Below are 17613 nucleotides of genomic sequence, written 5' to 3'. Positions count from 1 at the left end.
ATAGAAATTTTTGCCTGTGACTGTATATGTAATTTACAAAATCTTCTGGAATGCAATTTCCAGGTGCCACTAGATGTCTGGGTGAAGTTTGAGCTTGAGGCAGGATGGGAAGACACACCTGTTAATGTGCGACAGGCTTATCTTAGGAAGCGGGCCCTCCAAGATCTCACCATTGCTTCTCACCTGGATGCCCAGGTCACAACTGCCCACACACAAGGCACCAGTAATCTGCCCTTGCTAGGAAACCTGGTGGTTGAAATGGTCTTTGCCCTCTTGAAAACTGGACTAAAGAAGGTGAGGCTGGATTATGGCATGTAAGCTTATTTTTCATATTTTTATACTGGTATGTGTTCATTGGTGAGGAGTGGAAATGAGTTATGTGAGGGGAGCTTGTGGAGAGGTAGACAGATGAGGAAGTTAAGGAGCATTGCAGTGTTGATGTAGATTTGATGGAAAGTGTTAAGTGAAGTAACTAAGATGGTTTTGACTTCTGGAGAGAGTAGAGAATAAGAGATTGACCAGGAGAGTGTAGTTTGTGTGAGTGAGGTGGACCATGAGATTGGGAGGGGAAGACTGAGTATGAGCTGGAGGGATGGGGTAGAAAGCTATATGAGTGAGGAGGTTAGTTGGAGGGAGGACAGCCTGATGCTGGAGGACAGGAGGACATGGAGAAGATTTGTTTTTGGCCACCCCTTCCAGGATTACGGCATCTGGTTGTAGATAGATAGTATTGATATGTATTCCCCAGAGGCAGATGGAAGTTTTTTATTATGGAATGCCAGTAGGGTTGTACACTGGTCAGCTACTTTTAACCCGTGGATTGTGCAATTACCTTTTTGTATCCCACCCTGTGGTGTGCAAAAAATGAAGGGAAAAAAAGTTTTTTTAGTTTTTATTATAAACTTGAAGATAAACATCCAGGGCATCATCTGGTGAAAAGAAATAAATTTCTCTCCCTCTGTCTTTGCGTAGGGCCATGCATAAGTTTACGTAGGGGAGTAGTGAAAAAATGAAAAAAACAAATCAGAATTTTGTTTTTGTTTTTGTGTATTATAAACTTGAAGATAAACATCCAGGGCATCATCTGATGAAAAGAAAAAAATCTCTCTCTCTCTCTCTCTCTCTGTCTTTGCATAGCGCCATGCATTAGTTTGCGTAGGGGTCAAGTTGTTTACGGTCATGCACAACCAGCACAGCCTGAGCTGTGGCTTGCAATGCGACACTATCCAGCCTGAGCTGTGGCTCACAATCCACGGATTTAATTATATGAATTTCAGAACTACAGTTACTTAGCCTCAGGTCCTTGCATATCACCTGGAAAAGCGTGACTGTTACTATTTTTTTTTTTTTTTACTCTGTTTTGTATAACTTGATTTTCATTTGATTAACCCCCATCGCACTAATTCTTATCAACCCAATTACCTTCGTTGAGTTGTTGTTTTCGGACTTTTTAATTTTTTTAATAATAAGTTGATTCTTTGTTATCAGATCAAGTATTTCTGAGCTCAGAGTTTTCATCACCCTCGTCTTCTTGTAAAATATGCCTCTTGGGTGGGTGTGAGGGTGGTGATAAGGTTTCCAACACCTTGGGAGGTAGACTTGCCTGAATCCACCATTGCCGGGCTACAAACGAGAACTGCCTTAGCAACTAAATATGTAGTATTTGGCAACTGCAGTGTGGCAGGGCTTGGCAACAGCTCTGATGGCATAGCAGGAGACTCAGCGTTCCCATGGAAACCCCTGACGCTTCCTTATGCTTGAAATTAAGACACAGAGGCCCTTCGCCTCATATGAGGTGATCAGCGCGGCCAGAGGTTAAGAAATGGAATAATGTTTTTCCTACATTTTATGTAGTGGTAGGTGGAGATGCTCACCATCCACTCACTTGATGTAGTGCTGCTCTCATGTGGCTTCCCTTTCCTCTCTTCCCCCCTCCTTTCCTTCCTTCCTTTTATGTCCTTTTTCCTTCTTTCTTTCCTCTTCCTTCTGTCAATGGGTGACCCTACACTGAGTGACAAACCAACTGGTTTCCTGTACACCAGGAAACCATTTACTCTGCTGGGTGGTAACCATATAACCAAACTATGGTGCCTGGTGGTTTAGTGGTTAATTAAGGCACTTCAACCGGATTGAGCCTGTGTTGGTTTATATCCAAGGGGTGGTTTATTGATCATTTAATGCCATTCAGGGATGAGTGAGGCTGGTCACTCTCATCTTAAATGTCAGGACCAACTTGCCTAGCCCTGGGCTTCTACACTCCTCTTGGTGCAACACAGGATTAGGTGATGATGATGATGAATACATTTGTGTATGTTTGAGTGAGTTAGGACATTATTAAAAACATTTGCAGTTGTTAACAACATAGATGACATGAGCAGAGCCATTAGGTGACTTGAGGAATACAGTCATATACAGTCAACTCTCATATTTTGTGGGTTTGTTAGTTATGGTTTCTAATTCACGGTACTTTTCTAGCCAAACCATTATCGCTTGGTATATTACGGTAACCAGTTTGATAGTCACGGTCGCTGCGGCTGCTGTCTCAAGTGACTTATTTCCGAGGAGTTTTACAGCTCGCGGCATTGTTTATGCTTGTCGCGATTGGAAGCTAATCATATTCGAGCATGACAAGCCAAACACAGCGTTTCCCACCCATACCTAGCAGCAAGCGGACGCACTGGTCCACCCTGTTGTCCCCACTACTACCACACTCACCTCATCCTGAAAAGCCATAGTTTGCCTCAAGCCTTGGAGCCCCTCCCCCTCCCCTGTCCACTTAAGCATTGTTGTCAGTCAGAGTCAGGTAAGAACCTTACAGTATTTTTCATTCCTATTAAATAAATGCATTACATACCATTTTGAAAGGTTGTTAGTGTTTGCTGGTGACTAATCATGTGTAAGTACAGAGAACACCCCCCCATTGCAACCCCCAACACCTCCGTGGCAGTCACCACCTTGGAAAATGTCTCATCCGTCCCACCTAACAACATTACAGGCACTGATACATTCACACGATCAGGGCACCAGGTCAAGTGCCCTCTATGTCTAGAGCAGCACATATGGGGGATGATGATGAAATAATATAAATGAATATACACCTTGGTCCTAATTAATGCGCCTACATGGTGGATGTGTGAGCGCGTGCTATTTGATTTCGCACTAATTGATACCCATAACTTGTGTGGAAAAATCATTTCATGGATGAGTGACTCCAATTTTAGGGGTTAAACTTTTAAACTGATAATTACCCTAGCATTTAATAGTAGTATACGTACAGACACACACACGTGTACACATACCCCCGATGAGCTGGTCTAAACCGGTTTTCTGCCTTTCTTTCTCTGTCTCTCTCGTAAATAATATGAAGTACAGACGGCCCTCCACGTTCGCAGATTCAACACTTGCGGGTCTCGAAGATTTGCAGATTGCCGCTCTGTGGGGCCAAGATTCTGTTCGCGGCTGTAAAGTTTAGGAGTGTGGACGCATGCGAGTCATTGCGCCAAACCAGGCCCGCATCAAACCACCGCGCTGCAGTGCTCCTCTGTCTCTCCCTCAGTCTGTGTCCTGCCACTGTCACGGTCGCTTTACTGCCTCTACGCTACCACGCCAGACCTCCCATAATTTCATTATTGTGCCCAATAATTGTGCTCTCACGATGCATCATCCTCTATACCTGCCTCTGAGGGCAATATCGACGATCCACCACCACTCAGCGATAACGCTAGCGGTGGAGATGAGGTGGAGTTTACACACATGTCGATTCCTTGTGCCATGCATTTACGCTCCACATCATCTCATCCAGTCATCCGTCATCGGTAACTGCATGGCTAATCATCTTCAGTGTCATCGATGTCATGTTCATCATCATCATCATCATCACAAGTCATCAGAGTTCGTCCGCCAAAACTTCAGGGACAGTGGTGAGTTAACTCTGAATTTAATGGGTGTGGTTGTAAGAAGTTGGGATAAGTATGTAGCGAAAGTGGATGTATGTGGATTAACTGAAACTAAATGGAGAGGAGAGTGTGTGAGAGAATGGGAGTATGGATGGGGTACATGTGCAGGAGTAGGTGAGAATTAGAGGACAAAAGAAGGAGTGTGTATTGTTTTCAGTAACAGATGGAAGGAGCATATAAAAGAGTATAGATCAGTTGGCCCAAGGATTGTGTGGGTAACATTGGAAGTTGGACTACAAATGTGGGCAATTGTGTGCATGTATGTGCCAATGCAAGATTGTGCAAGCAGAGTGAGAGAAGAGTTCTGGACAAATGTGGAAGTGTGCATGGAAAAGCTGATTTCCTGTAAACCAGGAAAGCATTTACAACACTGGGTGGTAACCTTATAACCAACTGACACGTGTTCCCTACGTGACAGCAAGTGGGTTGGCGGAGGGTTAGTGCCCTTCTCCAGAAAACAGCTAACTAAAAATACGAACAAGAAGCCTCAGACCAGGACTGACTAAAAGATGACGACTAAGGACCGAAACAAGGACATGATACGGATAGCAGTGTGGAATGTAAGGGGTGCAAATGATGAGGTGAAAGAGAGAAAGATTGTCCAGGTGCTTGAGGGTGCGAAAGTGGATGTATCAGGGTTGGCATTAACCCCCCCCCCAAAAAAAAAAAAAAAAAAAAAAACAGCTTGTGTTTTTCTTTTCTTTTTTTTATGAGATTTTATTTAATATAGTTAAATTTTACATACAAAAATGTAGGTTTACATAATATTGATAAATGAGGTCTACATACATATACATTTAAATTTTAAAACCCATTAAGATCTTATTGTTTGGTTGCAGTGTTTGCAGGCTGCTTTCTGTTTATAATTTTCTAACATATCAACCTCATCCCTTTCTGTTGCCTTTTTTCTGCCGCTACCAGCAGGCATTTTGTTGCTGTCGTCCTCTCACTGCCAAGGAGAAACTGAGACTGAGACACTGAGTACTGAGTCAGGAGTAGTCAAGCCTACCTCACCCATCCATTTCCTGTACAGTACAAGTTAACAGAGGCTTTGTCCAACCGGACCACCTTGTAACAAAAACTATGTCGTAAACAAGTGTCTGTTCTTCAGATAACACTTAAAGCCTTCTGTTTTGCTCTAAATTACTTTTTAATTGCTTATTTTAACTGATTTACATATAAGTATGAGGAATAATAAAAAAACAAAACCCCCCAAAACCCAGTGGGTTGGAAAAAAAAAAAAGGGGGGGGGTGGGGGGGAAGGGGGTTTCCAACCCTGGGATGTATGTGGATTAACTGAAATTAAATGGAGAGGAGTGTGTGTGAGAGAATGGGAGTATGGATGGGGTACATGTGCAGGAGTAGGTGAGAATTAGAGGGCAAAATAAGGAGTATTTATTGTGAGTAACAGATGGAAGGAGAATATAAGAGAGTATGGATCAGTTGGCTCAAGGATTGTGTGGGTAAGATTAAAAGTTGGACTACAAATGTGGGCAATTGTCTGTGTGTGTGTGCCAGTGCAAGATTGTGCAAGCAGAGTGAGAGAAGAGTTCTGGACAAATCTGGAAGTGTGCATGGAAAAGTTTGAAAGGAATGGGAGAGTGTTTTTGATTGATGATATGAATGGTAAAGTAGGGAATGTGAAGGTGGATGGAGTAGTTGGTGAGTGGGGTGTGCCTGCTGAGATAGATGAGAATGGCAGTGGTTTAGTGGACATTTGTGCCGGGAGGGGGTTGGTGATAGCCAATAGCTCTTCAGGCACAAAATGATCAACAGGTATATATGGCGAGTGATGAGAAGGGTGGGTGGTGAACTGAAGGAAAGGAAGGCAATCACTGATTATGTGTGTGTGAATGAAAGGATGCGAAGATGTGTAATGGATGCAAGAGCATATAGAGGTTTGGGGAGTGGACTTTCTGACCACCACCAAGTGGTGGTCAGAATCAAGGTCCAAGTAAAATGGAGAAATAGAAGAAGGGAAGGACAAGGGGAAGGACAAGAGGAAGGAGTAGTTGCAAGGAGGGTGGAAAGGTTACAAGAGGATGAGAAAAAGGCAGAATGTAAGAGAGAAGTGGAGGAACGATTGGGTAAATATGAATTAGAGCAGATGGGGGACGTGGAAGGTATGTGCAAGATATTCACGGAAGAAATATGTGCAGCATGTGAGGTGGTGTGTGGGGTGAAGCGAAGACGAAAAGGGGTGCAAGGAACAGCATGGTGGAATGAGGAGGTGAGACAGACTGTGGCACAAAAGAAGAAAGCATATAATGAATGGATGAGAAATAGGGGCTTGGAAGTTGTTGAGAGATGGAAGAGAGAGTTATATGTAGAAAGGAAGAGAGAGGTGAAAAGATTAGTGAGAGAGAGTAAGAAGAGAGTGGATGAGGAATTTGGAAGGAATTTGAGTGTAAAGTGGAGGGACTGTAAGAAAATGTTCTTGAAAGAGGTAAAGAGAGTTAAACAGGGTGGCAATGAAGTTAGTAGAGGAGTGAAAGATAAAAATGGTAGATTATTAGTGGAGAAGGGAGAAAGAGTGAGCAGATGGAGAGAGCACTTTAAGGAATTGTTGAACATAGAGAGTGAAAGTAATGCAAGTATAAGTGGCTGGGGAATGGCTGGTAGAAGGAAGAAATCAGAAGGATTGAATTTGTGGAAGCAATGAAGAAAGTCAAAATGGGGAAAGCCCCAGGAATTGATGGAGTGTGTGATGAAATGCAGAAGCATGAGGGAGAGATAGTAGTAGAATGGATGAGGAAGATGTGAAGGTTGGCCTGGGAGGAAGGTAAAGTCCCTGAGGATTGGAAGTCAGGTATAATTATTCCCATGTACAAAGGGAAAGGGGAAAAAGAAGTGTGTGGTAATCATAGGGGCATTTTTCTTATTGTAATAGGAAAAGCATATGGTAGGGTACTTATTGACAGGGAAATAACAGAGGAATTAATTGGAGAAGAACAGGGAGGCTTTAGGAAGGGAAGAGGTTATGTGGATCAGAGATTCATTTTTATATCTTTAGTGGAAAAATTTCTAGAGAGGGGGAAGAAGTTGTATGCGGCCTTCATGGATTTGAAGAAAGCATATGACAGGGTGGATTGACAAGGATTGTGGAAAGTATTAAGAATATATGTAGTAGATGGGAAGTTGTTGAATGCTGTGAAGAGTATGTATGAGGGTGCAAAGGCTGCAGTGCTTGTGGATAGTGAACTAAGTGAATTTTTCTCTTTGAAGGTTTGGTTGAAACAGGGATGTGTCATGTCTCTGTGGTTGTCCAGTCTGTACATGGATGGGGTTATAAAAGAGATACAAGGTAGGGCAGTGGATGTTGGAGTGGCCCTAGTGAGAGAGAGGGCAGTGTTTGGAAACTCCCTGTACTGTTGTTTGCAAATGGTACCATGATGTTAAGTTAAGACGAAGGGGAGCTGCAATGCATGGTGGATGAGTTTGGGAGAGTGTGTAAGAAATGGAATCTAAAGGTGAATTTAGGGAAGAGTAAATTTATGGTCTTTGAGAGAAGTGAAGTCAGTGAATGTACAGTGAGGTTGGATGATGAGGAAATGGAAAATGTGAGTACATTTAAGTACTTGGGTAGTGTGATGAGTAAGGATGGAAGTTTGGAGGGTGAAGTGCTTGAAAGGGTACAATAAGGAAGAAAGGTTGCTGGTTCCTTGAAAGCAGTGATAAGAAAAAGGGAAGTGGGCATGGAAGTGAAAAAGTTACTACATGACAGAATTGTGATATCAACTCTAATGTATGGAAGTGAAGCCTGGACGTTGTTGGAGGGACACAAGTCAAGAGTGAGAGCAGTGGAAATGAGTTATTTGAGAGGAGCCTGTGGAGTCACATGGAGAGACAGACTGACAAATGAGGATGTAAAGGAGTATTGTGGTGTGGATGTGGATGTGATAGGAAGCGTTAAGAGAAACACATTGAGGTGGTTTGGCCATGTGGAGAGGATGGAGAGTGAGAGACTGATGAGGAGAGTGTATGTGAGTGGGATGGAGGGGGAGAGAGGGAGGGGGAGGCCGAGGATGAGATGGAAGGATGGAGTGGAGAGGTATATGAGAGAGGGGGGTGTGAGTTGGAAGCAGGGCAGTGAAATGGGCAGGGACAGGGCGACGTGGAGGCGATTTGTTTGTGGCCACCCTGTATGGGATTAAGGCGTCTGGCAATAGATAGAGATAGATGTAGCTGATGACTTGTCCACACTCACTTGGATGTGTGTGAGATGCACACAGTCGCAGGAGTCTGTGGAAGTCACCAGGTACATATTTACCCCAACTTAGTACAGCCATACTCAATCCAAACTTATTTGTTATTAAACTTTTTTATATAGTTGGTCTGTTAATATTTGTGATATTTTATGCTGCTTTCAGGTCCCAGATAAGGTTTATTAGGTACAGTATGTGCACACTTGCTCCGAGGGGGTGATTTGCACCTGTAGAGGCCTTTGGTGCAGGGCGCACCAAACATTCACTTAAATTCCACATTTGCAGGGGTCTGTGCCCCCCCCCCCCCCCCCCGAGTGTGGAGGGTAACCTGTAATACGCACCCAGATTGCACTGAAATCTTACGAGAGTGGCTGAAAGTGTTATTTTATATTGTGAATTATTGTGATAAAATACAAGTGATTTAGTGATATTTTTGTGATAATCAGTGAAGTCATATGTTAAGCGCATTAGTTAGCTAACATTTTTGCGGCTGCAGACTGTGCAGCTATGCTATGAAATGGCTTATGACATTATACCAGTGTTTTATAAAAGTAAGTGGTAAAAGTCTTTCATGAAGTTTTTAATAATGATTCCGCACATCACTACTGTTTCGCTAAAGTCTAGCGTAAACGCTGTGGAATACTGTAATAAAATTATACGAGACTGGCTAGACGTATTTATTTATTTTTTTTATTATTCTAATTATTGTGATGAGGTAATGTGGCAGCAACCCTATTTTGCACGGAAAAAATCTTGTAGTTTGGTGGAAATTTCCATCTCGCTGGGGTATTTCCCGCATCAGATGGTCAAAACACACCTTGTATTCTCTCAAATTGTTCTCCGGGCTGGGAGTACCTATGGACATGCAGTTTAATGCAAACAATAGTAGAAAGATTGATGTTTCTCTGATAAAAATTGTAGCTCTTAAGCTTAAGGATAAGTGGGTTAAAACTCCATTTTTTCCCTATTTCTCCACACTGAGCACATACAGTAGGTTGTCATGGCCACTGCAGCCAAAGGGTTAAGGCATTTATGGCAGCCAAGATTCAGCTGATCTGCATCATGGAGAGCTCTTCCTGGTGTTTTTGGTGTTGCTGGCATTGGTGTAACCTCCTCTTGTCTCACATCCTGTAATGTGTCCTCGATAGATGCTGCAGTAATCACATCTTCTGTTGTGGTGGCGTCATCAGCATTGTTAATTTCAGATGTTGTGAATATTAAGAGACAGCTCGCAATATTTGGGAGTTGTGCTATATATATGCATCACATGAAAAGAGAAAGTAGATGTAAATGAGTTTATAACCTGTGGGGAAGCAACAAAGGACACTAGAAAACTGTAGAAAAAGAGATGTAATAAAGATGTTAGGAAATTCAGTTTCCCAAATAGAGGAATTGATCAGTGGAATGCGCTACTGAATGAAATAGTGTGTGCCAAAACAGTTAATAAATTTAAAGACATGATAAGAATGTTTCAAAACACATGACAGTACAAGCTTGACTAATTTCAGTAAAAATACAATTAGGTATGAGCAATTAGGTAAGAACACACACACACACACGCACGCGCGATGCACATACACATGCACGCACGCACGCACACAAACACACACACACACACACACACACACACAAGGAGGATGTCCGTCACCTCGCTCTGCGCTGGTCACCTTTGGCTGCAATGGGCCACACCTAAATAGTATCTTTATATGAGTCAAGCTCTGTAGCAGGTTAAATTAAGTGATGTTTTAATGTAGTAAAGCAAATATATGCAAAAGTGTTCCCCAAATAATAAAATTCCCAATATCCGATGTAATACAGCCAAAGGCATGTCCAGAAAGTGGGATCGTCTGGATACTGGGACCCAGCCTCCTGGACTGGTACTTATGGACCCTAACCCAGCCTAACTCAGAAAACCACCTACATAACTCCCTACTGGACATGCATAGCACCTATTTAAGACCCAATTCACACAAATAAGAGACAGAAAGCATGAAATAAATGAAAAGGAACCAGAAAATGAGGATTTAGAGGTGAGTATGGAAAATATTTAGTAGTATTCAGGGTCCTGGGACCCAGCCTCCTGGACTAGTACTTATGGACTCTAACTCAGCCTAACTCAGAAAACCACCTATATAACTCCCAACTGGACATGCATAGCACCTACAGTAAGGCCTCACTACAATGGACTAATTGGGGCCCAAAACCATTCCGAAAAATGCGAAATTCCGATAAAAGCGACATCTGGACTTTCCCCTGCTAATCCGGACTTTTACCAATACATCAGACATTAGTCTGGATTGCATGAATGGTTTTTAAACTGTTTTTACTACCATTTCTGTACTTTACTGTGTTATAACTTCACAACATTAATCAAATGGTATAAGATATATAATAATACTGTACTATACTCTGATAAACATGTCTTTTATTTACCTTATTGTGGTGAACATAGCTGAAGTGGTCAGGCGGTCCAGACTGCTTCTGGCTTTATCGGACTTTTTCCGATATATAGGAATTTAGTCTGGTAGCTCCTTGAGTCATATAAAGCGAATTCCGGTCTATTGAAGTCCGTTATATTAAGGTGTTACTGTATTTAAGACCCTGTTCACACAAATAAGGGACAGGAAGCATGAAATGAATGAAAAGGAGCCAGAGAATGAAGATTTAGAGGTATGGAAAATATTTAGCAGTATTCAGGGTACTTACAACAAGTTTGTGGCCATCGCGATGAATAACCTGCCTCCTCTCAGACTCTTGACAGTAATAAGGTGCACCTGAAGCACCTGCAGTAATCCAATGTTGCATTGCACTTAATCCTTTGCACTCAGAATTCTAATTTCTTAACACTGCGCATTCTTTTCTCACTTGCACTCTACTTGAAAATCACCACTGTTGCACTGTGCACTTAAGCCTTTGCACTCTGAATTCTAATTTCTTAACATTGCACATTGTTTTTTTTACTTGCTCTTGCACTTGAAACCTACAGTGTGCAGTAGCTCTCTGCACTTAAATCTTTGCACTGTGAATTCAAATTTCTTAACACTGTACATTGTTCTTTACACTGCACAACACTGTAAATTCCCATGTGGTCTAATAGCGAGTTTTTGCTGTTTATTCATTGTCAGAGTCCGAGAGTAGGTGTTGCAGGTGGCCGAGGGATGCGTCGCTGGGACATGGTGATGGGCTAACCACTGCAGATGACTCTGAAGACAGGCGCAAACTCATCTCCAGCGGTGACTCCACTGTGTGGTTGATGTGCTGGGCTGTGGGTCGGAAGTGGAAGGCCTGTCTTGGTGAGGCAGTGGTGTGGAGCTAGGGCTGGGCATGGCGGGCATCACGGGCCTGAAGAAACTGTCAGTGGTTGATTGATGTAAAGAACAGCGATTCTGGCAATTGATGATGCACTGCCTGAAAGTGCACACTTCCTCCACAAGTCCCAGGGGCCCTATCTCCCTGTCACAATTCGGATGTTCTAAGTAGTAAAGAATGAACTCGATGTGCTCCCGGAGTGTGCTCAGCTTGGGGATGGCTGGAGTAGTGGCATGCTGAGAGGAGTCTGCATCAACATCGCTGTCCTCGTTGGAATCTTCAAGTTGAGTACTTGTACCGGCAACTGAAGATCCAATCTCGATATCAGACATGATCTGATACCCAGTATCGCCCTCGTTGTCATCCAGCCACTCACAAACTTTGTCCACATCAATGTCGTCGCCAGCCGCACGAAGACGTGCATGGAAGTCATCCATGTCAAAACCTAGAAAGTCGTGCACCACACTGGCTTCGAGAGGCAGACGAGATTAACCATTTTCTAGAGTCTTGACAGAGACTTCCCTCCATGCATTGGTCTAGTGGTTAATGGCTGACTTGGTGTTGTAGCAGCAAATGTTTTGCACAGTCCGCTGGCCTCGGGTGTCCCGTCTCTCCCTGCGCTCGTCCTCGTCCCCGAGAACAACCATCGCCTCGTCCAGGAACTTCTGACACTACGGTCTATTCATTGCCATGATCATTCCTTGGTCCGGTGGTTGGATGAGAGTAGTCATATTAGGTGGCAAAAACACGCACCTAATGCGGCCATTCTCAGCCACCAACTCCTTGTTGGACGGATGCGCAGGTGCATTGTCCAGAAGGAGGGCCTTTACCTGGTCATGTGGGATTCTCAGTGTGTTTGTCTGGTAATGGGTGACCTTCTTGATGAAGTGCTGATGAAATCAGTCTTTGAAGATCTTGGCTGTGAACCAAGCCTTCACGGAATGGTACCACATGACAGGAAAGACATCCATCACCCCACAAAGACACCGAGGCTGCTTTGCACAGCCAACAATAACGGGCTTGAGTCAGTGCATGCCGTTAGCATTGGCGCAACACAAAGAAGATATCCGTTGTTTCGAGAGCTTGCAGCCAGGTACACGCTTCTCCATCTCCTCTGCTAGTGTTCGTTGGCAGCAAGCAATAGAATAGACTAGTTTCATCAACATTGCAGACTTGACCAAGAGTGAGGCCCTCCCTGTCGATCAAACCCTTCACCTTGTGCTGAAACTCCTCCATTCCCTCCATGTTGGTGTCCAGAGCTTCTCCATGGGCCTTACGGTTGGTAAGGCCATTCAGTAACTTGAAAGCGAAGAGCCAACCCTCAGATCCCTTGAAGTCGGGGGTGTTGTGTAACCTTGCGAACATCTCGGTGGCAGCCTTCAACTCTGTACCACGCACCAGCACCACGATGTTGTCAGTACCAAATCAGTGTAGAGTGGTCGATTTCTGCAAACCAGGGAGTGTACATAACCTTCCGCTCCACGTTGCGATTGGTCTTCGATGCGAAGTCAGCCGTGTACTTGGTGAGCGTGTCCAGGGATTTCTTAATATCAAAGAAGGTTGAGCTTGCCAGGTTGAATTCACGGAAGGTGTGTGACGTCGACCATCCTGCGTCCACTTTCTCTAATATCTCCTTTTTCTTCTTCAGAGTCAGAACCACTCGTTCCCTCCTCTCAGGTGGCAGGGCCATCATCACGCACACGAGGAAGAGGCAGCAGAGGAACAACAGGGCCTGCAGGAGGTAGGGCACCACCACAAAAGCGAGCACATGGGCGGCCATGGTGAGGAGCGTGCACTCACAACGACGGATAGGCAGGAAATGGGGAGGAGGCAGTATCACCCTACCGGACGTCAGTGGAATTACGTGGCAAAACACAGCTGGTCCGCATCATGCGCCAGGTTCGAATTATGGATGAAGAAAAAGAAAATCGGCTTTTTTTCGGCTTTTTTACGTTTTTTGGTCATTTTGGGGTTCTGAAGGCCCGGGCCCAAAATTTCCAAACATTGGGAAATCCGGATATTGGGCGTCCGAATATTAAAGAGGTTATGGTACATCCAGTTAGTGCAAGAATCCGGTGAAATGGATCATCAGCTGGGTGTCATCTGTCACCAGGCGGGTAGCAGGGATATGCAAACTTGTAAGTAGAAGTTATCTTCTAAGTGAAAATTACTGCAAGAGGAGCACAAACTTTAGTAAAGTGAATATGGAAGGAGTTAAAAAAAGGGATAAGGACAGGATGATGATTTTTACCCAGAACTGGTTGAAATGGAAACATAATAAAGTACAGGTAACTCGCACGGAACACGATCTCACGGAACGCGCTCGCAATTATACACGGTAAGGGCTGGGATACATATAAGACAACGTAAGATTAAAAAACCATTATGAAAACTACAAATTAACGCTGGAGAGGCCTTTGAAAGATCAAATCCTCGAACGTCACCGCAGCGCGCGGTTTGTTTTGATTACGTGACGATCTAGGCGGGAAATTATTCAGTGAGTGAGACATTCCCGAGTACAGAAGCACAATATTTGTAAGTTAAATATTTACAGTACTGTACTGTTCTGGTAAGTTTATGTGCAACTTAAAGTACTATTAAATAACGTTAAAGCAAGAAATAAAGTCTTATAACCAGTTTACCTGATAGGCGTCAGAATATTGCCTTTTTTATTTGTTCGTTTTTTCCACAGTGCTGTTCAGTATTTGTAAGTTAAATATTTACTGTTCTCGTATGTACTGTACTTGTAAGCACATAAATAAAGTTAAATAATTAAATAAAGCCTTGTAACCAGCTAACCCGAATTATATGATTACCCATGATCGGCGTCGGAATATTGCCTTTTTTGTTTGTTCGTTAAACTCTTACTGTACTGCTTTTCTACAGTACTGTATTTGTAAGTTAAATATTTACTGTTCTGGTATGTACTTGTAAGCAATTAAAGCATTAAATAAAGCCTTGTAACCAGTTAACCTGATTTATATGATTACCCATGATCGGCGTCGGAATATTGCCTTTTGTTTGTTTGTTCGTTAAAGACTTATAATAAGAGAAAAATACATTTTTGTCTTGGTATCTTTACCTATTTGCTCAGGTTTGCTGTAATGGTTTGCAACTTGTAGAAAACTGTGAAAACTTTCGGGAAGTGAACGAAAATCTGGGACATGACCTTGACTTCACCGTCTCATGTATCATGTCACTCAACTGTCAGTTCACCACCGGCTATCGTGATGAGTGGATGTACGATTTTTTCGCTCGTGGCCATGCCTAACCACACATAGTTACACCCATTATCTCGACCCAGACAGAAAATACAACCTTTTTCCTCCCTTGCAAAACACAAACAACCACCCTGTTTACGAGACAGCAATATATATTGCGAAAATAACAAGGTAAAATGATAAAGATGAACGTAAAATGATTGAGAAAGATGAACATGTTATGACGGAAGAAATACGTTTTCCCTGTCTGTAAACGTATTTATTTCTGCTTTGTATCTGTATTCGTAATAATTAGACTTATTGTTAGTTCTGAAACTGCATTACGATTCTATTTTTAGCCATTCTCGTGGTGTGGGAGCTGGAAGTTGTGACACAACTTCCTTATTGCTAATCGGACTGACCCTCCACTTTATTCTCCCGTGGCAGAGTCTAGCCTTGGAGGACGTGCAGTTTTCTCATTTAGGACTGAAAATTCAACTCTTTCGCTCCCTTTTCCAAGCATGGGCACAACGATAACGTAAAAAATAACTCGAAACTACCATAAACATATATCAAAAAGGTGAAAATGTATTCATAACATTTTTTTTTTCCAGCCATTCCTAACAGATTATGTACTGAAATCATTCGATATCACAGTACTGCATTTCTAAGTTAAATATGTACTGTTCTGGTATGTACTTGTAGGTTAAAGCACTGGTACCAGTTAACCTAATTTATTACCTATGATCGGCGTCGGAATGTTTCCTTGTGTTTACGTACAGTATTTGTGTGTTGAAGTTTTGCTGTGGAGTACTGTATTTGTGAGTTATAACATTAAATAAACCTTCTAACCACTTAAAGTGCTTTCTAGTGACAGATAACAGCAAAACAACACATTTGGGGGGTCTAGGGAGCAAAATACGGAGTAGTTTAAATATACGCGATTTCGCACCTAACACGGCACGGTAGGAACGAAACCCTCGTGTTCCGTGCGAGTTACCTGTAATAGAGAAAGTGAGTAAACTGGAGAAAACTTTTCAAAGTGAAATAGATGAAATTAAGAAGGAATGATGCATGCCGAAGGAAGATAATTAAAAATTTGTAAAGGAATTAAACAAATAAGACACAACAATAAATGAGCTTTCAGTTGAGGTAGTTTCACATAGAAGGAAGACTAGTGAAATGGCGAGTATGGTTGCCAACCATGAGAGCATTATGGAGGAGTTCAGAAATGATACATAGACAGTTAGGCAGGCAAGCAATCTACTAGACCAAAGCATTGATATTGAAGAGAAGATAACCCAGGTAAATGAAATGATGAGAAAGCTGCAAAGATGAAGTACTGTAGATACTACGTATACAGAAATGGTCAAAGTAAGGAAAGACTTAGAAACAGCCATCAAAGAAAAAAGCATCAGAAAGGTTGTGAAAATCGTTAAAAACAACCCAAAACTGGTCAGAGATTCAGCAGATATCAACAAAATCTATAGTAATCACTGGTATAAATGAAGAAGAAATAAGAAACAAAATATCGAGAGACAAAAAGGAGATGGTAAATATAATGAACGTATTGAAGGAAGTATCGGAGGATTGATTGATTGATTGATTGCAAATAATTAAAATCTGGCGGCACAACTGCCAGGGTTATATGCAGCCAGACGACAAAGTAAAACGCACAGCAGAATAAAAAGTGCATATTCAAATTAAAGTTAATATCTGGTAGGAGGAACAAAACACTGAAAAATAATAAAAGAATAGTTTATAAAATATCAAGTACAGTACTTATAAAAGTGGAAGGAGGCCCGCCTCCTGAAGAAAACTAAAAACATCACTAAAATCGCTAGAGGCTTCGCCAAGCATTCAGGACAAACAATAGGCACCATCTGCCCCCTTATGCCTATGGAGGAATCTCTGACGTAGGTCCCCCAGACTCGGACACTCGACCAGCAAGTGACGGACAGTAAGGGGAACAAGACAGTCATCACAGTACGGTTGAGATTCACCATTCATCAGGAACCCATGTGTAAGCCGTGAATGCCCAATGCGAAGCCTAGCAAGAGCCACCTCCAATCGCCGAGACATAGAGGGAAGAGCCTTTGGCACAACAACTCTCTGAAAGATTTCTTTTAGTTTATTGTGAGAAACAACATCCCAGTGTCTCTGCCAACACGTATGAATTGCGTACCGCAAGTAAGGTGTTACATCTGAAGCAGGAAGTGGGTAGTCGGTTGGGGGCTGTTGAGAAGATGCAGCTTTAGCTAAAGTATCTACCCTCTCATTGCCCACCACACCAACATGTGCGGGTACCCAACAGAAGTCTACATGGTGGCCACGACGGCCAGGAAGAAAAAGGCACTCTAAAATTGATAAAACCAATGGATGGGATACATTAAAAGACTCCAGTGCAGACAAAGCACTACGCGAGTCACTAAAAATCACCAAAATGGATTGGGGGAGAGTAAAAATAATTTTAACAGCATATACAATTGCAGTCAGTTCCGCTGTATACACTGAAGTAATGCCGGGAAGGCTACCACCCCTACTAAAGGAAGGGAAGACAACACCAAATCCTACTCCAATATCAGAGTTAGACCCGTCAGTATAGACGGGGACAGAACCCTCATGAATGGAGGCATGTTCTAAAAAGAGGGAGAGGGACACATGAGAGGGAAGTGAGCCCTTTTTTTCAACAACAGACCTACAGAATGTCACACGAGGGAGCAGCCAAAAACCCACCCTTGAGATCCAATGAGGACAAATTGCCAGTCTCGGAACAGAGAGGGCTAACATAACAGACCGGACCCTGTAACCAAATGGCTTTGGGAAATTAGGACGGGTGTCAAAAGCAGATCGGGAATCCTGGGAGATGATGGCACAAGAAACTGAGTTTGGAATGCGGTGAAGACGATACCAACACCTCATCATTAGCAACTGGCGTCGCAA

At 42.8% G+C, this 17613-nt stretch overlaps 1 protein-coding gene across 1 annotated transcript in view; it reads left to right on the top strand.

Moving 5' to 3' along the window:
* Positions 1-17613, top strand: part of LOC145405068 (uncharacterized) — a 457223-nt gene that overhangs the window by 368049 nt on the left and 71561 nt on the right. Inside the window, exon 17 of the mRNA XM_080276570.1 lies at positions 64-294. Coding sequence (XP_080132696.1) covers positions 64-294 — 231 coding nt within the window. The remainder of the gene's footprint in view (positions 1-63; positions 295-17613) is intronic.

This window comes from Coenobita brevimanus, chromosome 65 (assembly GCF_032717465.1).
Source record: "Coenobita brevimanus isolate Jiangsu-jjx chromosome 65, ASM3271746v2, whole genome shotgun sequence".
NCBI lineage: Eukaryota > Metazoa > Arthropoda > Malacostraca > Decapoda > Coenobitidae > Coenobita > Coenobita brevimanus.
This window is presented reverse-complemented; position numbering and strand designations above follow the sequence as displayed.